This window comes from Manis javanica, chromosome 11 (genome assembly GCF_040802235.1).
Source record: "Manis javanica isolate MJ-LG chromosome 11, MJ_LKY, whole genome shotgun sequence".
Classification (NCBI taxonomy): Eukaryota; Metazoa; Chordata; class Mammalia; order Pholidota; family Manidae; genus Manis; species Manis javanica.
Genome location: NC_133166.1, coordinates 114,424,335 through 114,446,889, shown reverse-complemented (window position 1 = coordinate 114,446,889; position 22,555 = coordinate 114,424,335). Strand labels below are relative to the sequence as shown.

General features: G+C 52.9%; 1 protein-coding gene across 16 annotated transcripts; it reads right to left on the bottom strand.

Annotated features, from left to right (window-relative positions):
- Window positions 1–193: 193 nt before the first annotated feature.
- LOC118967855 (calcium-binding protein 2) lies at window positions 194–22,040 on the bottom strand. 16 transcript variants are annotated; one of them, XM_073217475.1, is made up of 10 exons: window positions 21,751–22,032; window positions 21,365–21,585; window positions 12,964–14,004; window positions 6,509–6,664; window positions 5,147–5,374; window positions 2,951–2,981; window positions 2,068–2,202; window positions 1,462–1,571; window positions 1,046–1,193; window positions 194–434 (listed from the first exon to the last, which is right to left on the bottom strand). In XM_073217475.1, exons 5-10 carry the CDS (start codon window positions 5,309–5,311, stop codon window positions 406–408), a joined length of 618 nt encoding a protein of 205 aa, XP_073073576.1. In that variant the 5' UTR covers window positions 5,312–5,374; window positions 6,509–6,664; window positions 12,964–14,004; window positions 21,365–21,585; window positions 21,751–22,032; the 3' UTR covers window positions 194–405. The 16 variants fall into 16 exon arrangements, 10 of the variants coding, with proteins under 10 accessions (XP_073073576.1, XP_073073584.1, XP_073073582.1 ...); XM_073217483.1 differs by having other exon boundaries at window positions 5,168–5,374; XM_073217481.1 differs by having other exon boundaries at window positions 194–431; window positions 21,751–22,030.
- Between the last annotated feature and the right edge of the window lie 515 nt (window positions 22,041–22,555).

Here is a 22,555-nt window from a genome sequence, read left to right as displayed (position 1 = left end):
GTGGCCAGCACCCACCCCAGCTCTGGGAGAAGGAAGTCGGGTTCTTACCCAGGGATACTTCCTGACACTTGCTCTGGGCTGGGCCCAGGATCTAAAGAGGGCCCCTGCCCACCTGGAGTTCACAATAGAGGGGGCTTGTGGCACAGGACTCAACTTTTGGCGGTCAAATAGTGGGTCCTCCAGGGTGAACAAGTGGGGTGAAAGCTGTCCACCTGGGCTCAGCGATCCTTTATTATGAGAGAGACAGATCTGGGCAAGGGGGCTTGGTAGAGGAGCAGGAGTGGGGTGAGGGCAGAGCCCACCGGGGCGGAGACTGCCAGCCGGAGGCGGCGGGATTCCAGGAGCACACGGGCGGGCAGTGGTTGTGGTTCCGAGTCCTGGGCTGCCTCCGGCATCTGTGCGGGCTCAGCGAGACATCATTCGCACAAACTCTGCTAAGACAAAGCCATGATTTCGGGTCTGCTCTCTGGACCCCATTAGGGGTGAGACCAGAAAAGGGGCCTTGAGGTAGGAGGGAGTGCAGTCAAGGGAAAGGCCTGCAAGGGGGTCCTCTGGGCCTGATAGGGAATGGGCTGCTAGCCTGGGAAAGAGGGGTTTTGTCTTAGGGACAAGAAAATTTTGTAACTGAACCTGTTTTCCTCTTTTTTTGGCCACTAGGATCTCAGGAGCAATGCTGAGGCCTACTTTGGAGAATTTCTACATACCTATTTTCCTGGACTCCCTGTTGTTATTTAACCCTCGTTTTTCCTCGGTGGGAATGCAGTCAGGGGAAGGGCAGCGCTCTGGCCGGGCCCCTGGATTCGAACCTTGGGCCACCCACCTCTGTTGCCAGGAACCCACACTTTCTACGAAATTACTTTCTCCTTATGCCTCTGGGGATAATAATAGTTCCTTCCTCCTGGATTCCCGTGACCATTCACTGGGGGAGGACACAGGTGAAGCCCAGGGCCAGGCGCACGGTGCTGATGCCCCCTTTCTCGCCTCTCTGTCTGCTGAAATCCTGCCAGGGTGCGTGGTGCTGACTATGGTGGGTGGTGGGCAGTACCTTCAAAGTCGACCAGGCCGTCCCCATTGAGGTCAATGTCATGGAGGATCTCATCCACCTCTCGCTGGCTGAGGCGCTCCCCCAGCAGGGCCTTGAGGCCTGCCCGGAGCTCCCCTAAGCTGATGCAGCCATCCCCATTGGCATCGAACTGTAGTGACATTGGTCATTGCATGAGGTCACTGACCAAATCATTCACTTAGCTCAGCGCACCCCTCACAGCAGCCCCGTAGGCATCCCCCTCACAGCGGCCCTGTAGGCACCCCTCCAACAGCAGCCCCGTAGGCGCTCCCCCACAGCAGCCCCATAGGCACCCCCTCACAGCGGCCCCGTAGGCACACCCCCAACAGCAGCCCCATAGGCATCCCCCCACAGCAGCCCCGTAGGCACCCCCTGCCTTCCAGCCCCAGTGAGCGCACCTCCCGAAAGGCGTCCCGCAGCTCCCTGACACCAATCATGTCCGCTGTCTCTGCCAGCAGCTTGGGGCCCATCAGCTCCACGAAGTCTCCAAAGTCCACCTTCCCGCCGCCTGGGGGCCATGCCGTTGGAGACACTGGGACATCCGAGACGAGACCCCTGCCCAGCCCTGCCCTGCCCTCTGCCCTCCCTTCTGGCCTTGTCCCTGTGCTCCTGGCCTCCCTCTGCCCCACATGGGCCCTGCCCTCCTCTAGGCCCAACAGGCTGGTCATCCATGTCTCCTGACAGCTTCCTTCACTTTCCTGACCAGTTCAACCAGGGTCAATCCTGGCTCCAGTGACCTGGCTGTGTGGCCTTCCACAGGCCATTTGACCTTTCTGAGACTCAGTTTCCTCATCTAAAAATGGTGCTAATGTGCCGTGTCCCACCCACCTCCTAGGGGTGGGAAAACTTCCTGGAGGAGAACTTGCACTGAGATGACCGAGTCCTGGGCCCTGGCTCTGGAAGCCAGCCTGTGCAGGCCCCTCTGTTCTGCAGGACGCCCAGCTGAGCTGGCCATGGCCGTGACCTCTGGGGACCTGGGGGTGGGGCAGGTCTGAGGCACATACTGACTCGCTGTGAAATCTCGATGAGCTCCATCTCTGTGGGCATGTAGCCCAGTGTCCGCATGCAGGCGCCCAGCTCCCGGTAGCCGATGTAGCCATCCCGGTCTCGGTCAAACTCCTGGAAGGCAGCCTGCAGCTCTGCCAGGTAGGGTGGAGTCAGTCCTTCCCCTGCATCCCCTCGGACCCCAGCCTGGGCCAGCCCACCCTTCTCCCCTTGGGCCAATCAGGCCTTCTAAACATCAGCTTCTCTTTACTGCCTCAGGGCCCTTGCACATGGTATTTATGCATTCTTTTAGCAAATACTGAAGGAGCATCTGCTATACGCCAAGCTGTTTTAGGTACTGGGAATATGGTAGGGAAGGAAAGAAGGAAGGAAGGAAACAGGAGGGAGGGAGGCAGGGAGGAAGAGAGAGAAACAAATCCCTGCGCTCATGGAGCTCGTACTCTGGAACACTCTCCTCTCCGCTTTGCTCCTTATGTCACCTACTCAAAGGAGCCTTCCCTCTAAATTTTGTCCCCTCCAGCCCATAGATTATTTCCTTGACAACACTTAGCACCATTTGTACTTAGAGCTGACTTAATGACATCTGTCTTCAGAAGACATGGGCCATATCTGTCCAGTTTGCACGTTTCCCAGTGCTCAGCACAGGGACAAGCACACAGTGGACACACAGGAAGTGCTCCCTGAAGCCCATGACCTGCCTTGCAGATGAGGCAAGGGAACGGACAGCTGTCAGCTCCCCCCGCTCCGTCTCGTCCTCTGTCCTGGCACGGGTCCCCGTGGCATTCTTCTTCCTCCTAGTTCCCCCTGGACACTGCTGAGGACCCCGCCCCATTTCCCACCCCATGCCCCCCCAAACCTGTGGTTCTTCCCCAAACTCTTTACCTTCGATCTCCTCTGGCCGCAGCTCCCGGTCCTGAGGGGGCACAGAGAAGGCAAGAACTTCCTGGGTCACTGTGAGCGCCTTGTACCCCTTTCTCCCTGCTCTTTGGGGCGTCCCACTCAGCCCCCCACAGCATGCGTGCACAGGGCCTGCGTCCCCTGATGCTGCTCAGACGGGGTCCGCCCACCCACCCCTGCTGACTGTGCGGGCCTCTTTCATCCCCATTCACTGCCCCTCTGCCAGACCTCCCCTAGGGCCGACCCCTGCCACCCTGCGCTTCTAGGGCACGGAGCTCACTTGCCAGAGGTGGGTCTGGGGCTGGGCAGAAGCTCAGCCGTGGCCCTGGGAGCCTCAGGTTCACTGTATGTCTCTCTTGCTCGCTATCCCTCTGCAGAACCCTGTGACCCCTGCCCACCCTCCCGGGGGGCTGTTGCTGCTGGTTCTCTGGGTCTCTCTCTGCCCCTTTTCTCCCTTTCCTGGGCGTCTCCCTGGGACCCCGCGATGGTTGATCTCATTTGTTTCTCCGCTGCTCTTTGGCCCCCACCCCCGGATCTGTGTGACTTTGCTCCAGTGTCCCCAGTCCACCCTCCCCCCATTCCTTCAGGAAAGGCAAAGTGGGGGGCAGGGGCAGGGGCAGGCAGGCCAGTGGGCAGCTGTGCACACGAGCTGGGTGGCGGCGACGCTGGCCCATAGGAAGATGCAGGCGGGCCCCACCGGGCGGCTGAGCACCGCATAGCCCTGGATGCCCGGCCCAGGGCCGCCCTGCTCTTCAGGCTTGGGGCTGGGGCTTGGGCTGGGGCGGGAGTCCCCTGGGGGGCAGCCAGGCCACTGCCAGCCGTACCGCAGCAGAGCAGGCCATGAGCAGGGGCAGTGCCCTCTCCTCCCCACCCACATCCTGGGCTGGCAAGGTCCACCTCTACCTCCTCTGGGCAAGCTGAGGCCCAGGAAAGGCAGGAGGTTTGGCCAAGGTCATGCAGAAAGCCAGTGGCTGAGTGAGACCACGAACTCAGTCTCTGCGTCTCCCAGGCCAAGCCTGACCAGCAAGGGCAGGGTGGGCACAGGGGTCTGTGGAGCCAAGAGCAGAACAGGCCGGAGTGTGGGGGTGCAGGGGAGATCTGGGTGGGCGAGGGCAGGGGGAGCCAGTACCTCCACCCCGTGCCTCCTTCCCAGGCCCCACCTCTAGGCCCAGCCCGGCCCTCTCACAGGGCTCTGTCCCTCCCCCCACCGGGCCCTCCAGGGTCCAGCCCAGCCTTAGCCCTCCTACCTTAGGCCCCCGGGGTTGAGGCCGCTTGGCACAGTTTCCCATGGGCCCTTGGAACATGCGGGGCCTGGAGTCCTGGGGAGCAGCCCTGGGCAGGCCGTGGGGCGCTGCGGGCTCCTACGCCCCTGCGCGCCCAGGGGGAGGCTGGGAGCACTGCAGGGGATTTTTCTAGCGTTTTGCAGGGAAGATCAGGGGCGGGTGGGCAGGCGGGGAGTTCTGGGCCCAGGGGCTTGGGCCCTGATCCGGGATTATCTCTTAGCATCTCTGCTGGTGAGGGGGGTTACTGAGAGGCCAAGGCCCCTGGAAGGCACGGCCATCCCATGCCCACTCCTAGGGTCTGCCAGACACCCCCTCTCCATCAGCCTTCTCCCCAACCCCTACCCCTAATGTCTCCCAATCAGGAAAGATTTAATGTCTTCAGAAGCAGGGCCTGGACCTGGGATGGGGAAACCAGGTGCCCAGTGGACCAGGCCAGCTGGGGCATCTCTCTCCTCAGAATGGCAGATGATACCAGGCGGTATGAGCTCTGCAGACGCTCCCGCAAAGTCTGTCCTGAGCGAGGAGGTGACGTCTGCGCAGCCCCGGACACCCCTGCCTGTTCCTGCCGGACCCGGGGCTCCCGCTCAGAGGGCCTGCCCTGCCTGCCTGACCTCACCAGCCGCCCGACCCCTGCACTCAGGCCAGGAGCGGAGGAGAGCAGACTGCGCCCTGTGTGCCGGGAGCCAGGCTCCAGGAGGGCAGAGGTGGGGAGGGACGCCAGCCTCCTTCCCAGGTGGCTGATTGACTGACTGACCAGTCCATCAACACGCATGTCCAAGGGCTCCTGCCGGGCCTCTGCCCCTCAGGCTGTCCTACAGAGCCCCTGTTCAAGCGTGGGACACCCGTTGTACCCTCACGGCCCCTGGTTGATGACAGCCCCACACCCCTGCCCCTTTACCTGCCCATAGGCTGCCTGCACCTGGGCCTCGAGCTCCCGGAGAAGCGCCCGCCGCCTGGTCGCTGCTGGGCTGGCGGGGGCCTGGCTGGGCCCTGGAGTGGCCTCAGAGGGGCTGGGGTCCCCCACGGGGAGACTGCTGTCTTCTGGGCCCTGGGAAAGGGCCATAGACACCAGGGTGGGCACCTCCTTCTGGCTGAGGGACACTGCCTCACTCCGGGGTCCCCGCTCCTGTGGGAGGGGGGCCTAGTGGGCATGTGTGGGGCTGGCCCCACAAGGTCCCTGTACTCTTACCTATTTCTTGTTCCATGGGCTGGTCGGGCCCCAGACCTCCCAAGTCCCATATCTTCCCTAGCTCCCGGGTCCCTCGCTCAGCCCCTCCCACAGACCCCAGGCCTCCCGCACCCCACCACCCTCCAGCCTTCATGCTGGCCCCAGAACGCACCGCAGGGCTCCGCGACACTGTCCCTGCAGACCCCAGGATGCCTGGCCTCTGAGGCCCCTGGTCTCTGGGCATCTCCCCACACCCTCCTTCCCTCTTTCTGTCTCAATGTCCGCACCCTCTGCTCTGTGGGTGCCTTCTGTGCCTGTCTCCCCTGGACGCCCTCGCTCGGCACCCCTGCCCCTTCCGCCCTCTGTCCAGCTTCGTCTCTGTGGGTCTCTCTGCCCCCACATGCCCGTCTCTCTACCAGTTCCCTCCCCTTGTCGCGGGAGACGCTCACGTTCATCTGTCTGACCTTCTGTCTGCTCACCCGGGCTCATTCTGTTTCCCCACCCGCTCTCCCAGGCCGGCTCCTGGGTCCCCCCACCAGGCCCCACCCCTTCTGCCTGCTTCTCCCCACCCAGAGCCCCAGGGCACCCCTGCTCTGCCCTATCCCCTGCCAACACTGAACACCCAGCTTCTGCTGACCTCCAACCTCCTGCTCCTCGGGGACGAGGCTGAGGGTGGGCCGGCAGCCCCACTGGCCTCTTGTGCCCCCTGGTCATGCCCCCAGTCTGCTTCCCACCCAGCCGCCTGCTCCTCACCTCCCAGAATGAGGTCAGTCTCCTGCCCCGGCCTTGCTCCAGGCCCCTCATGATTTATTCACCTGTCCCCCGCACCAGGCTTTGTCCCAGGGAACCAGATCCCCCCAGACACCTGCCACCTGAGCGAGTGGTTCTGGCCTCTCTCGGCCACTTGTGGCCATCCATTCATGTAATCCTGGGACCACGCCAGACCCTGTCTGCCCTGGGGGCCCTGCTCTGAGGCACATCTAACTCAGAAAGGGTCAGCAGACAGTCTCCAGTGCTGGGGGTCCTGACGGGGCATCGGGAGCCTTCACGGGGGAGATGAGGGGACAGGGCAACATTCCAGGCATTGCTCACGGTTTAAACCAGGCTTAGCCCCGGGGGGGCGCTGTGCTCCTCGGCAGGGAGCAGCTGTGAACTTGGAGTGTTCTAGGCACCGGAATCTGGCAGGATATGTTGAGTGGAGGCCATATGAGGGTGGCAGGGGTCAGCAGCCCCTGGAGAGAGTATGGGCTGCAAGAAATTGGAGAAAATGTCAGGGGCTGAATCGTCAGCAGTCATCTGTGGAGTACCTGCTACGGGGTTTCCTGGGTCCTGGGAACCAGCCCCTGCCTCCTGGCAAATTGCACTTGGGGGAGACACACAGCCAGTTCAATGGTGGAGAGAAATGCCCAGCAGGCTGCCTAGAGGGAGCAGAGGGTGCCTAACTACGACTGGGGGGCATGTGCCCAAACCAGGGGACAACGGAGAGACCGCGTGAAGGGAGGGTGCCTTTGCAGGCAGACGGAGCAGCCTGTGCACAGCCTGAGCGAGTCTGAGGATCTAAGGAAGGCCAGGGCTGAGAGACAACTGCACACCAGCCAGGTGGTCAGGGGCGCGAAGGGCTCATTGGAACCATTCACACAAACCAAATGCTCAGTTTCAGGATCCTTTCGGCCCTCGGAGGCCTGGGTTACATCTCCTTGCATTGCATCCCACCCACACACTGCAAGCATCCTTCAGAGAGGAGAGTTCCGTTTTCTGCAAGTTTATACGAAGGGCCTGCAGGCCTGAGCTCTCTCATGCACTCGCTGTGTGACCCTGGACAAGGCACTTTACCTCTCTGTGCCTTAGTTCCTTTATCTGCAAAATGGGGGTTGGCCTAGTATCTGTCTCACGGTGTCTTTGTGAAAATTAAGTGATAAAGGACCTAGCAGGTTCCTGGCAGATAGGAAGGGCTTAAAAAATGGTAGATGCCATATGATGAACAATTCCATTTCCAAATGACCATCTAAGAAGGTGGAAGTAGTGAGAAATGTGTGTCCCAAAGTATAAGCTGAGGTAGTGGGGGCTATACCTGGTCAGGGTCTAGTGGGTAGAAGAGTTTTCCATCAAGAAGCAAAGCCTTTGTGTCTAGGGGGAGAAAGCCTGGCTTGGAAATCCTCCCTGGCTTGTGTTCAATGGACAGCAACCAGGACATGTCCTTTGCTGCCCTTGACTGTCCAGGCTGACTTAGCTAAGCTGGAGACCCTGCTCCAGTGTCCAGGATGTCCAGGTGGTGGAAGGACGGATGGATGGATGGATGGATGAATGAATGGATGGATGGATGGGTGGATGGATGGATGAATGGATGGATGGATGGGTGGGTGTATGTATGTATGTATGTATGTATGTATGTATGTATGTATGTATGTATGGATAGTTAGGTGGGTAAGTGAGTGGCTGCTGCCTGGCTGGCTCGGTGGGTGATTTGACAGATCAGCGTTTGAATGGTTGGTGGTTGGAAGGATGGATGATTGAGTAGATGGGTGGATAGATGGACAGATGGATGGAAGGATGGATGCATAGACAGGTAGCTGGACAGATGGATAGGTGGATGGATAGTTTTTTGGGTAGATGGAAAGTTGGGTGGATGAATGGGCAGATGGATGCTTGGGTAGGAGGTGAATGGCTGACTGGATGGAAGGGGGGTAGGTGATGAGCTATGGTTAACTGGTTGGTAGGTGTATGGATGGGTGATTGTTCACAGAGATTGCTGGGTGGATGGTTATACAGATGGATAGATGGATGGATGACAAGCCGGAGAGGTAAACAGGTAGAGAATGCCTGGGTGGGTAAATGAGTAGTTGGATAGATTGGGTGGATAAATGAATAGGTAAATGTTTTGATGGATTCCTGGTCAAATGTTTGGTAGTTGGATGGGTGGGTGATGGGGTAGATGGGTGTATAGAGAGACAGACAGATAGCTGGGTAGATGCATTGCTGGCAGAGATCTCACATTCTGCATTTAAAGTCCATTAGAATGGAGGCACATCTTTCCTATTTGGGTGTCTCTGGTGACGTCTGGCCCACTCGTCACATGATACATACTAAGCAACGTGTGAATGAAGACTTGTGTCCGTCTCCCCCAACCCTGAGCTGGGATTCCTCTGATGGCAAAGACGGGGGCTCTTTCTCCACCATGGTTGCTTCCCAGCCTGGCCCCTGATAGGCACCACGCACAGAGCCATGTTGAGATACGACTTCATACTTACCAGGATAGCTAAAGTGAAAAAGACGGTCAGCACCAGTTGTTGGTGACGATGTGGGTAGGCTGGAATGTCATATCCTGTGACTGGGTGTATGAAATGGTAGAGCCTCTTTGGAAAGGGGTTGGTAGTTCTTCAAAACTAGTTACCCTATGACCCAGCAATTCCACTCAGGTGTATACCCAGGGGAACTGGAAACAAGTTCACACCAAACTTTGTACACAAATGTATAGAGCAGCATGATTCATAACAGTCAAAAAATGAAACAACCCAGGTGACCAGCAGTGCATGAACGGGCAAACAAAGCGTGGCCTAGCTGTGTAATGGAATATTATTCGGCCATAAAAAGGAGTGAAGCACTGCCCACACCTTACACGGTGGCTGAACCTGGAAGACATTATGCTCAGTGAAAGCACCCAGACACAGATGACCGCAGCGTACAGGATTCCAGCACGAAATGTCTAGGAGAGGTAAATCCATAGCAACAAAATAGATTAGTGGTTGCCAGGGGATGGGCGGAGGGGGGGCAGGGGAATGGGGAGTGACTGCTAACAGGTGTGGGGTTTCTTCTTGGGGTGATGAAAATGTTCTGGAATCAGTGGTGATGACTGCACAGCTGGATATACTAAACCCCATGGATGTACACTTTATAAGGTGAATTTTAAGTGGCAATAAAGCTGTTTATATATACTTAAAAACCCTCCAAAGACAGGCGTTGATGAATACCTGGTGGAAGGTCCTGGCCCCTTCTGGGCCCAGGGGAGGAAGCCCCGGGTGGCCACAGAGCTGGGCCACAGTCAGGGGCTGTGCAGCCAGAGGACTGGGGGTAAAAGCAGTCACCTGTAACACCACAGCACAGTGCCGAGTCCTCCTGGGGTGCCGCCTGCCCGGGGCCCCCACCGTGGTGGCTGGAGGGCGTGAGCCGGCAGCTGGACAGGAGAGCTCCCCTCTCCCAGGTGTGTGGTGCTCGCCCACAAAGGGAGGGTGTGCACGCTCCAGGCCGGAGCAGGTGCATGCAGCTCTCTGGGCCCTGCTGTCCTCACCTGTGTGAAGGGAATAAGACCCCCTCCCCCCAGGGTGCTTGTGGGGACGAAATGAGACCATGTGCATGAAAGCTTTTTGTAAGCTGCTACAAAAAGCTCAGCAGATGTTCCTCCAGCTGTGAGTTGGGGATAAAACCTCCCTCTCCCAGCCGCAGGCAGCTGTGGGCTCAAAGGAGGCTAAGAGGCTCCTGATTAGGCCTTCCCCACGCACTGAGTGGGTACTTTGCACCTGGGAAGGATACGCACCTCCCCAGGCTGCTCTGCCAAGAAAACCAGGTGGAGAGGTCAGGCTCAGTCAGGCCCCGGTTCCCAAGCATTTACATGAATGAACTCATTTGATCCTTACAGAAGAACCCAGGAGTAGAGGTTATTAGTATCCGCATTTTACAGATGAAACTGAGACACAGAGAGGTGAAGTAACCGGCTCAAGAACACACAGCTGGTTAAGAGGCCAGGCCAGGACTTGAACCCAGACACCCTAGTTCCAAGCTCTCTTTGCCATAGGTCAAGCTTGAGCTACTATTTCTTGTATCCTGGTACAGGGTAACTCTGGTGACCCCCTAATTACATGGGGAACAGGAACCCTAGAAGAAAGGTTGAGCGTCTGGCTATCAGGGTGGGGATGGGAGTGGGGCTGGCTCTACTCTGAAGGCTGGAAGTTTAGAGACTGGGGGTGCGGTGGGCTCCCCAGCTGGGGGAGGGGGTGGGAAGTGCTCCTTACAGGTTGGAGCTCTGTCCTCCTGGGAGCTCCTGGTTCTGGCCTGCTGCTGCTGGGCCAGAAGGGGTGGAGCCCAGGGGCTGGGAGAGCAGCCTGGGGAGGTGCGGGGCGGGGCGCAGGGAGTGGTCCCAGACCCCGGATAGACCCGGATAGACCCGGAGGCGGCTCCCATCCACACAGCCGGGCTGGAAAGCTGCTGCAGGAGCTGCAGCTCTGTTCCCCTCCGGCTCCCGCCTCCGTCACCTCCTCCAGCTGCCGACATCCCCGTGGCCCTGGCGTGAGCTGCGTCCCGGTCCCCACTGTCCCCCCTCGCGGCCTGTGAGCTGCCTGAGGACTTCCCTGCCCTGGTCGGGGTCCTAGAACTGGAGGCTGAGGCCCCGGCTATCCTTACCCGGATGTGCAGACTTGGACAAGTGGGTCTGTTTCCTCCTCTGACATCAGGGAGTGTCACCGAGGGCCCCACTATTTACCGAGCACCTCCTTTGGCCAGACACGTGGCAGCTCTTAAAATCTGTATTTACAGATGAGCAAACAGGTGAGAGTGGAATCTTCTCCCTGGCAGCCTGACTCCCAAGCCTGCAAGCTTCCCAAACAGCCCCGGAAAGTGCTCAGGGCTTGAACATGCTCCGGGCGAATCCAGAATCAATGAAGTGGTTATTCTAAAATCTAATGTTAGTTAAATGTTAAATACCCTGACTGAAAGCCAGTGGAAGCCTCGGGAATGTTAGAGGCAAGAGTATAGGTCACGTCCAACCTCTGGCCTGTTGCGTTGTTTGCTTTCAGAGCTGGCGGGGCCGCAGCCACTCTGCACCCCTGTGGGGGTGAATCCGGTAAGCGGGAGCGGCCGGAAGCCTCCTCGCAGAACCTACAGAGACATTTACCCAAGAACTGCTGAATGTTGGTCTGGAAGGCGTTTTTGGCAACAAAACTGCACTTGAGTTCCAAGTCTTCCCGTTGGAAGACTTTGGACAGGGTGTGGGGGAGCCTTTTGGTCTCCAGGCAGGATCTTCCCCAAGGTCAGGTTTGCTGCCCCTTGAACTCATTGTATAAACTTGTTCTTAAGGGGGGCACCCCGGCGTGGGGGGACTGAATGGAGATGTTTGCACTACCCATGTGATGAGTCTGCGACTGGATTCTGGCACAGAAGTGTGTCTGTCAGCAATGAGAAGGGCGTGGCCTCTCAAGGAGTCAGGCTCAGTGCCTGTAAGTCTTTAGAGACACACTGATCAGGCCACACCTGTGGATAGTTACTATTTTGAATTTGAATCAGTTGCTTTTCCTGTTATTCCAAAAATAGGGCAACTACAACTTTGGCTCATAAATCCAGCCAAGGAAGAGTCGCAAGCCCAGCAGGGATTTTCCCCCAGCCCCAGCCTGGCCATATCTGTGTGCATCTCTCCCTCCACCCCCACCCACCCCATTGCCCCCTGGGACCAGGTCCTGAACTCCAGACACATGCGACCCAAGCCCATGCACGTGCTGATCCCCAGTCCCAGGCACAGTGCTGGGTCCAAGGCATGAGCCCCCAGGCAGAGCTGGTCCCCTTCAGGGTCCTGCCCCGACCCATCCCAGGTGGCCGCTGGCCAGGGGCCACAAGCTGGCTTTGCTGTTCAAGAGCCTGCAAGGATGCAAATTTGGAGCAGACTGTGGGGTTGTTCATAGCTGAGAGAGTGCAGCGTCTACACAGAGAAGTGTGTGTGTGTGTGAGAGAGAGAGAGACAGAGACAGAGAGGGTGGACATGATTGCCATACCGAGAGGCCAGCACTACTCCATCCTTCCCTGCTTTTGTCATAAATGCCTCCTTTTTGGGGTTGAGTTTCTGTGACTAGCTGAAACTGATGTAGTGTTAAAATATGTCCAGAAATTCTTTTGATAATTTCCCTGCAAAGTTTGGACCAAATCCTCTACCCCTTGAAGGTGGGCCGGACTTAGTGACTGCCTTCCAATCCTCTGTATGGCCGATGTGATGGCACATTCTGTCCACGACCAGGTCACCAGAGCCCCAGTGGCTTGTTCCTCACTCCCCCTTAGATGCTACGCTCTGGCGGGAGCCAGCCACCATGTCAGGAGGACAGTCAAGCAGCCCCTGTGGAGAGCTTCGGGGGACGAGAAACCGAGGCTTTCAGCCAAGCCAGCACTGAAGCTGCTGGCGTGTCACATGACCCAGCGACCATGTGACAAGCCATCTCAGGAGGGGATCCCCCAGCCCATCAAGCTTTCAGATGGCTGCAGCCAGGCCGCCATCCTGATTGCAGCCTCATGACAGCTGTGCTAACCTCGTGTCTTACTTCCTGTCTTCTGATGCTTGGAGAACTCCCAGGGTGAGCCAGTTCCCAGAGCTGCTGAACAACTTGCCGGAGAACCACACCTTTCACTTGCAAACCAAGCGATGCAGCGCCCACACCTCCACTGCCTCCTCCACTGGGTCCACCTGCCCTCATCACCCCAGGGCAGGCACCACCCGACCGAGGACAGCCCCTGCCCCTGAGAGCCCCTGGAATTACCCAGACCAGCCAGTTCTCAGGCTGCTTCCCCTGCCTCACCTGTCCTTCCCATGAAGACCCCAGGAAGGCTCCTGCGCACAGCCCCCACCTCCCTGTGCCTCCTGAGCGACCCCGGTGGGGGGCCCTTCCTCGCGTGGCCCCTGTGGTGTGGCGTGCTCCCTCCCCTTGGGATCGGAACGAAGTACCCTCTCAACGGCACTGCCTCCTAGTCTGCTGGCCCTGCCTCACCTAAATAACGGCACTAAAGCCTCTGTGTAAGAGGGACGCTGACCAGACACCACGCAGCCAAACCACTCCCGAATTTCTGACTCAGAAACAGAGATGAAAATGTTTGTTTTAAGTGGCTGACTTTTGACGTAATTTGTTGGGCAGCAGTAGATGACTAATACAGGGCTGCAACCAAGCTGACACCACCCGGCTTCAGGGCCGGACGCGAGGGGCGCAGCTTTCACGGCTCACAACGCGACGCAGGCGCTCGGAGGCTCCAGGAGCCTTTTCCGGAGGTTTTCTCGTTGCTCTGGTGGAGGTTTGGTGTCTTCTCGGAGGTCACCTGCACAGGTGGTGGTCGGTGCTTGGGACAAGTTCTCATCCTTCCTACAGGAGTCTTTCCTTTGATAATCTTGATTCCTGGTTGTGAACCCAGTGTGGTGGAGCCTGAAAGATGCGCGTTGCCCTGAAGCCCCCCCAGTGGGGCTCGTTCCTGGAGAAGAGGCGGGGCCCACGGTGGCTAAGGGAGCAGGCGAGGAGAGGGGCTTCAGGCTCCAACGGTGCCCCTGAGTAGTTGTGTGATCCTGAGCTAGACTCCCCAAGAAGAAAACACACCTAAAACATTTGCACGGGGCCTGGCTCCGAATAAGTGCTCGGTAAATGGCCGAAAACAACTTTGCTCTGGAGATATCAACAGCACCGTTTTCTTTGGTGTTATCCCCATCAACATGTTGTGGAAGCCATGTTCCTTCTTTCACCATATGTTTTGTACAAATATGCAATCAAACAAGAGGGGGAAAAAGGTGATGAGTTGAATTCTAGCAAAACTCGAAGTTTGACTTTTCAAACAAATCCTCACTTGGGTCTTTGATTCTAGAACAAAACAAAGAAATAATACTGCATTGCAATGTCCTCTCCAAGTGAATTTTTTAAATTAAGGTATTCTTGATATACACTTATGAAGGTTTCACATGAAAAATAATGTGGTTACTACATTCACCCATATTATCGTGTTCCCACCCCCGCACACCCCATTGCAGTCACTGTCCATCAGTGTAGTAAGATGGACCACACTGTTTGCCTTATCCCCCCAACACCCTGTATGACAATCATAATACCCCTCAATCCCCTTCTCCCTCCCTTCTCCCCTGCCCTCTCCCACGCCTCCCCTTTGGTAACCACTAGTCCCTTCTTGGAGTCTGTGAGTCTGCTGCTATTTTGTTCCTTCAGTTTTGCTTCGTTGTTATGCTCCACAAATGAGGGAAATCTTTTGGCACGTGTGTCTTTCTCTGCCTGGGTTATTTCACTGAGTATAATACCCTCCAGCTCCATCCATGTTGTTGCAAATGGTAGGATTTGTTTCTTTCTTATGGCTGAATATTATTCCATTGTGTACATGTACCACATCTTCTTTATCCATTCATCTGCTGATTGACACTCAGGTTGTTCCCATATTGTGGCTATTGTAAATAGTGCATCAATAAACACAGGGGTGCATATGTTGTTTTGAATCTGAGAAGTTGTATTCTTTGGGTAAATTCCTAGGAGTGGAATTCCTGGGTCAAATGGTATTTCTATTTTTAGTTTTTTGAGGAACGTCCATATGCTTTCCACAATGGTTGAACTAGCTTACATTCCCACCAGCAGTGTAGGAGGGTTCCCCTTTCTCCACATCCTCACCAGCATTTATTGTTCCTAGTCTTTTTTATCTTGGCCATCCTTACTGGTGTGAGGTGATATCTCACTGTGGTTTTAATTTGCATTTCCATGATAATTAGTGATGTGGAGCATCTTTTCATGTGCCTGTTGGCCATCTGAATTTCTTCTTTGGAGAACTGTCTGCATATCCTCCACCCAATTTTTTAATTGAGTTATTTGCTTTTTGCGTGTTGAGGCATGAGTTCTTTTTATATTTTGGATGTTAACCCCTTGTCAGATGTCATTTACAAATGTAATCTCCCATACTGTAGGATGCATTTTTGTTCTGTTGATGGTGCCCTTTGCTATACAGACGCTTTTAAGTTTGCTGTAGTCCCATGTGTTCATTTTTGCTTTTGTTTCCCTTGCTTGAGGAGATGCATTCAGAAAAAATGTTGCTCATGTTTATATTCAGGAGATTTTTGACTGTTATTTTCTAAGAGTTTTACGGTTTCATGACTTACATTCAGGTCTTTGATCCATTTTGAGTTTACTTTTGTGTATGGGGATAGACAATAATCCAGTTTCATTCACTTGCATGTAGCTGTCCAGTTTGCCAACACCAGTTGTTGAAGAGGCTGACATTTCCCTATTGTATGTCCATGGCTCCTTTAGTGTATATTTATTGACCATATATGCTTGGGTTAATATCTGGGATCTCTAGTCTGTTCCATTGGTCTATGGGTCTGTTTTTGTGCCAGTACCAAATTGTCTTGATTACTGTGGCTTCCAAGAGAATTTTTTAAAGCCAAGTTCTTTATTATTCCATTTTGAAAATCAATACATTATTTAAGAATAAAAATGAAATTAATTGTTCTAATCACATTAAGCAGGTTGAAAAGCTCTTTTCTCACACACAGCCCTCAGTATGTGATTTGCTTAAATGGTGTAATTACTCAAGGTTCTCCAGAGAAACAAAATCAAAAAGATACCATCTTGCTGGAATGTTTCAGCCCTAGGAAAGTTTGCTCTGGTTTCAGTGAGAGTGAATAGCAACCTTGGAAAGTTGGGGGTAAAAGGGTTTATACCAAGCTTTAATTCTCAGGTGGCAGGTCAAGTGCCAGAATCACGTCTGCCTCTGGCAAGTTTGCAATCCATCTCTGTCTCTGCCTCCAAGGTGGAGCACTGGGCGGAGCTCTTTATATAATAACACCAATAATAATGGCTCATTGTCAATGGGTGTGGCAGCAGTAGCCCAGCAAGTAGATTAAGGTCCGGTGAGGATCCTGGCCATGCAAACTTCCATTTTCCCTACCGATACATATATGTAAAGAGATTTATTCATATGCATTTATAAAGCTTTACTTGTCTATATTTATATATATAGAGAGATTTATTACAAGGTATTGGATCACATGATTATGGAGGCTGAGAAGTCCTATCATCTGCTGTCTGCAAGCTGGAGGAGCAGAAGAGCCAGTGGTGTGGCCTGAGAGCCGGAGATCTGACAGAGGGTCCAGTCCGGGCTGGAAGGCCTGAGAACCAGGAGCACGGCCGGCAGGAGCTGGCTGTCCCAGCTCAGCAGCCAGGCCGGGAGTGAGTTCACCCCTCCTCTGCCTTCTTGTTCTAGTCAGGCCTCAACAGATCAGGTGACACCTGCCCACAGTGCGGAGGGCCACCTGTTTTACTGTCCACCAGTGCAAATGCTAATGTCTTTTGGAAATACCCCTACAGAAACACCCAGAAATACTGTTTACCCAGTTACCTGGGCATCTGTTGGCCCAGTCAAATTGGCACATAAAGGTAAAACCACCACAAAGAGCTTTGGTAGTTTTCCCTTCTGCATCTCTGCTCCTTTCAGGTGTGCATCTGAGCCCTCAGATCTACAGGGTCGTCACACCCGGTTGTGGGGAACGGCTCAGCTTGTCCACGCTGCACATCCCGAGGCTTCATGTCTTTTTCCACATGGCGACGTTCTCCCAGGCCGCAGATGCCCTCGGATCTAGAACATCTCCCTGATTCCTGGGAGGGCTGATGCGAGGAGCCGGGAATTGGCCTGAGCTGTTTTGAAGTGAGAGATGCAGCTGCTCAGCATTCACTCTGGCCCAATGCAAGACGTGCTGATGGATAGGGTCAGTTTGCACCCCAACAATTTGTACCAGCTCTCAAGGTGGCCCTCGTTTCTCCTCCACTATGCCTCCAGACCACTGTCTGGGCCTCTAGGTTTAAAAGCACATTGTGTTTTGTGTTCACATGCCCAGTTACATGTCTGTTTCCGTATTATATGATGAGAAACCTTTACAGAGAGGGACTATGTTATCATTTTCTTCTTCTCACCTTTTAACTGAGCTATAACTTCCGTACAGTAGGTGCACTTCAGTTACATAGCTCGACAAATGTTTCCACATGGGGACAGGTGCAGTTCTGCCTCCCAAAGGAGAGTTATTCTCTGTTTGCTGGTGTCACGGGACCCAAGAAAACCCAAAATGATTGTAACTATGTTTATTTGTTACATAACAAGCCATCCCAATATGAATAAGACAACTCACATGTCTTATTTCTCCCAGTTCTGGGACATGGCCCAGTGACTCTCCTAGTCTGGGCCAGCTCGCTGGGGCTTGATGATCCAGGTCTCCCTCATTCCCAGACACCCTGCAGCTGAAATGACCTCCTTCCACACGATCCCTTGTTCTCCAGGAGACCAACCCAAGCTTGGTCGAATAGCGGCAGAAGGTCTCCCAGCAGCAAGCAGGGCTCACCTCAGTGCTCAAGGGCTTTTCACTTTGCTGATGGCCACAGACATTAGGGATGCCGCAGGGCCCGGCCCAGGCTCAGGAGGCAGAAAAGTCCTTGGTGGAGGAGCAGTGAACTCACATTGCAGAGGGGCTGCTCAGGAGAATGGACAGAATTTGCTGTCAGTCACTGATGTTCTTCAGCAGAAAGTGACTGGTCAGGTGGAAGAACTGAGATGCAAGCAAGCAAAGAGGTGGATGTGTGGGTTATTTTTAGGGTGAGAGTAGACAGTGGAGGTTCCTGTGGGCAGGATTCTCACCTGGCCCTGGTCGGCTGGCTCACTGCACACGTGTGGGCAATATGGTGTTATTGACTCTGTATAAAGAGCTCCGCCCAGGGCTCTGGGTGGCACGGCGGTATGGCTGCAAGGCTGCAGGAGAGCAGAGACGCGACTGGAGTGGTGGCAGCACCGAGGACAGAGACCGAGATGGCTGCGGGGGCAGAGAGGCCCAGAGGCAGAGACCGGCTTGCTGCCTGCAGACTCACTCTGAGTGATGGGATTCTAGTGACTGACCTGCCACCGTGGGAATTAAGTTGGGTATAACCCTTTCACCCCATGAACGTTCTGCTGTCATTTCTTTGGTCACATTGAATCTGTAGTGAACCTGTTTGGGACTGAAACCCATTGGCAAGACAGTAACCCTAAGTGAATAGAAACAGAATGTATGTCACATAAACTAATAGTAATGAAAAATGGAATGATATATTCAACCTATGTAAAAGAAGGCAAGCAAAATAGAAAGAGAACAGAGCAGGCAGGGTGAACAGCACAAAATAAGGCAGACTGAAACACAAATATGTATTAGCAATTAAACTAAATGTAAATAGATCACCCACACAGATATGCTCTACTGATTATTTTTACAAAGATGCAAAGACAATTCAGGGGAGGAATGACAATATTTCAATAAAGGGTGCTGGAGCAATTAGAGCACCGTCGGAAGAAGATGGGAGAAAATGTTTAGGATCTAGAGCTAGGGAAAGAGTTCTGAGACTTGACACTGAAAGCAGGACCCATAAAAGGAAAAAACTGATACATTGGACCTCTGTAAAATGCCCTAGTAAGAAGATAAAGAGACTAGTTTAGAGTGGGAGGAAAATATTTGCAAACTACATACCCAATGAGAGACTAGTATCTAGAATACATAAAGAACTCTTCAAATTCAACTATCAAAAAACCCCGAGCAATTCTATTTGAAAGTGGGTAGAAGAAATGAAGAGATTTTAGTGAAGATAATATACAGATAGAAATTAAGCAAATGAAAAGACGTTCAATTTCATTAGCCACTCAGGAAATGCAAATGAGAACCACAAAGAGACAGTACTACCAGAATGGCTAAAAGATAGTGTTGGCAGGGATTTGAAGAAACTGGATCACTCCTATAGGGCCAGTGGGGATGGAAATCGGCATAGTCACTGAAAACCAGCTTGGCGGTTTCTTATAAAACTAAACATGCAAATTACCATACAACCCTGCAATTTCAATCTCTTGGACATTTATCCCAAAGAAATGGAAATCAGTGGTCACACACATAAAACCCTGTGCATGGGTGTTTATATATTCATAACAGCCCCGAGGTGGAAATCCCAGATATCCATCAGTGGTGAGTGGTTAAATGAACTGTGGTTCACTGAGTAACTGCAACAAAAAAGGATACATTGAACAGCAAAGATACTGATACACAGAACAGCCTGGATGAATCTAGAGAGTTGTGCTGAGTGAGAAAAAAAAAAGAATCCCAAAGGTTACATACTGTTTGATTCCATTTATATAATGTTGTTGACATTACTAAATTATAGAAATGGAGAACAGCTTAGTGGTTGCCAGAGATTAAGGACGGGAGAGGGCAGGTGTGGGGAGGGAAGTAGGTGTGGCTGTAAAGGGGTGACACAAGGGATCCTTGGGTGATAGACCGCTGAGTGTCTTGACTGTGGTGATGGATACATGTATCTACACAGGTGATAAAATTGCATAGATCACACATACATGCACACACACACACGCAGGAGTCCAACTAAAACGGGAGGAATATGAACGAGGCTGATAGTTTGTACCAATGTGAACATCCTGGGTGTGATATTGTAATTCATTTTTACAAGACAAGAGGTTGACTTGTCCCAAAGGAAAGAGTTTAGTTAAAAAAATGAAATAGACTTCCATGCCCTAGTTAGAAGACAGGATGTGTCTGTCAAACTTACAAAAAAACATTAAATTGTATTCTTTTTTACAAGAAACACATTCAAAGCATAAGGATATAGAAAGTTTGAAAATGAAAAAATGGAAAAGGTATGCCAGCAGGCACTAACTAAAGAAACCCCGTGCATCATATTAATTTCAGGCTGGCAGTACTTTATTGCAAAAAAACACACAAAAAACAAATAACAAATAAAACAGTTAAAAATATGGAGGGAATTTTGTTCATGGGAAAAGTTTCCATATTAATCAGAAAGTTGTAAAAATTCTAAATTTGTATGCATCTAATAACATGGCCTCAAAACTACATAAAGCAAAACATGATAGAATCACAATGAGAAATAAACTAAACTGTGATAGTGTGTGTGTGTCTATTTGCCAATATTGTTTCATTTATATTTTCTCCCAGTCCATTGTGGGATATTTTAACACACTTCTCTCAGTAACTGATAGAACAGACAGAGAAAACAATCAGAATACAGAACAGTTAAACAGCTGCAGAATACACTTGCTTTTCAAGCACACGTGGAATGTCCACAAAATCGATCCTACAGTGGGCCAGAAAAGTCAACACATTTCGGTGGATGGAAATCGTAGGGTATGTTTTGTACACAATAAAGTGAGCTGGGGTCCAATTCTAAACAGAGAACTGCTTCAGGAGGGTCTGCAGAGCCTTCACACCGTGTTCAGAATCACCGAACCACAAGTGCTAAGGAAATTCATTACTTCACTGAAAGTAAGCCTTCACACAAAGGAAAATCTTCCTCAACTGTTTTTCTTTTTAATTTTAGGGATTTAATGTTTTTAAATTTTTGTTGTTGAGGCATCCTGCATGTACTGTAAGGTGCACTGCTCGTGAGTGGCTTCGCGGTGAGCTTTCATGTGTGTGCACGCCTGGGCAGCCACCACCAGATCATACGGGACATCTGCAGCACCCCAGAGGGGTCCGCGGGCTCTCTTTCAGTTAACACCCTCAGAGGGACACACTGTTCAGGTTTCTAACACTATAAATGAGTACCACATGTGTTTTTGAATTTCATATAAATGGAGTTCTATACTATGTTGTCTTGCCAATGGGTTTCAGCCCCGTGCAAATTCGCTATGGATTCAGTGTGACCAAAGAAAATGACAGCAAAACGTTCTTGGGGTGAAAGGGTTCTACCCAACTTCATTTCCAGGTGGCAGGTCAGTCACTAGAATCCCGTTCACTCAGAGCGAGTCTGCATGCAAGAAGCCGGTCTCTGCCTCTGGGCCCCTCTGTCCTCACAGCCGTCCTCTGGGCCTCTGTCCTCGGCGCTGCCACCACTCCAGCCTCTCTGCTCTGCTCTCCTGCAGCCTGGCAGCCCTGCCACTGTGTCACGCCCAGAGCACTGGGCAGAGCTCTATTATAGAGTCAACAGCCATGTACTGCCCACAGGTGTGCAGGAAGCTAGTCAAGCACGGCTGGGTGAGAATCCTGGCCACAGGAACTCTCATTTTATCCACATATGTATTGTTTTGTGGGCTTCTTTCCCTTGGCGCAGTATCTGTGGGATTCACCGTAGAGTGTGGCACTGTCCCACTGGGTGACCACACAGCTGATTTTTCCCCTCCCCCCTTGGTTGATACCTGGGTTGTTTCCAGTTTGGGGCTCTTATGAATGAAGAATCAGCTCATGCGATCATGGAAGCTTGGTAAATCCCAAATCTGCAGGTCGGCTGGCAGGCTGGAGACCCAGGGAAGATTTGATGCTGCGGGTGAGTCTGATGGCAGTTTCCTGGCAGAATTCCCTCTTCCTGGGGAGGGGTTGGTGCTTTTTTAAGGCCTCCGAGGGATTGGATGAGGCCCTCCTGTAACATGGAGGGTACTCTGCTTTACTCACAGTCTACTAAACATTAAAAATCTCATCTAAAAAAATACGTTCACAGAAACATCTAGAATAATGTTTGACCATATGTCTGGATACTATGGCATACACAAGCCGACACATAAAATTAACCATTGTCAGTACATACCTGGGAACGGAGCACCGCAGACAGAGTCTCAAGGTGGCGGGGCCTTTTTCACACTCCCACAAACAGTGCCTGAGCGTGGCTGCCACATCCCTGTGAACTAACGTTTGGAATTGTCGGTGTTTTCCGTTTTTCTGATGGGTGTGTAGTGGTGATCCAATACGTGAGGTGGTTTTAATTTGCATTTCCCTGATGACTAATGATGCCGAGAGACTTTGCGTACATTTAAGGCTTGTGTAATATTGCCACACAAACTACTGAAAGTTGTCGGGCCGGCCAATCCGGGGAGATGCCCCTGTGCGCTGGGTGAGACCTCAGCGGGGGAAAGGGGTCTTGACTGATTGGCACCATGAGCAGGTGGAGCAGGACAAGCAAAGGGTAGTTGAATGAGGTGGAAGTACACACTCAAGGGGGGAGCGCGGCCATGTGCCAGAGACGGGTGGCGCGGACGGGTTTGGTGGGTGGTCTTATGGCTGGTGTTTACGCAGGGCATGGAATACTCACCTGGACAGGTGAGGCCCTCTCGGAGTAACGAGGGGATTTCTGGGAAATAGGCTGACATCCCCTTTTTGTCCTTAGATGGTCTGCCTAGGAACTGTGTGGCCCAAGGGATGTTGTTTTCAGTATGCTAATAGCGTGTACTTTCAGGGGAAGTTTGGGCAGGTCTGGTATCTATACCCTCCCTCCCCAGAGAGCAGTTTACATGGAATGTTTAGAATATATACAAGAATCTAACCGAATGTAAATACTTACCAAAGTCCCCACCCCCCTCCCTGCTCAGCCTGACTATTGACCTGCTATAACCTTA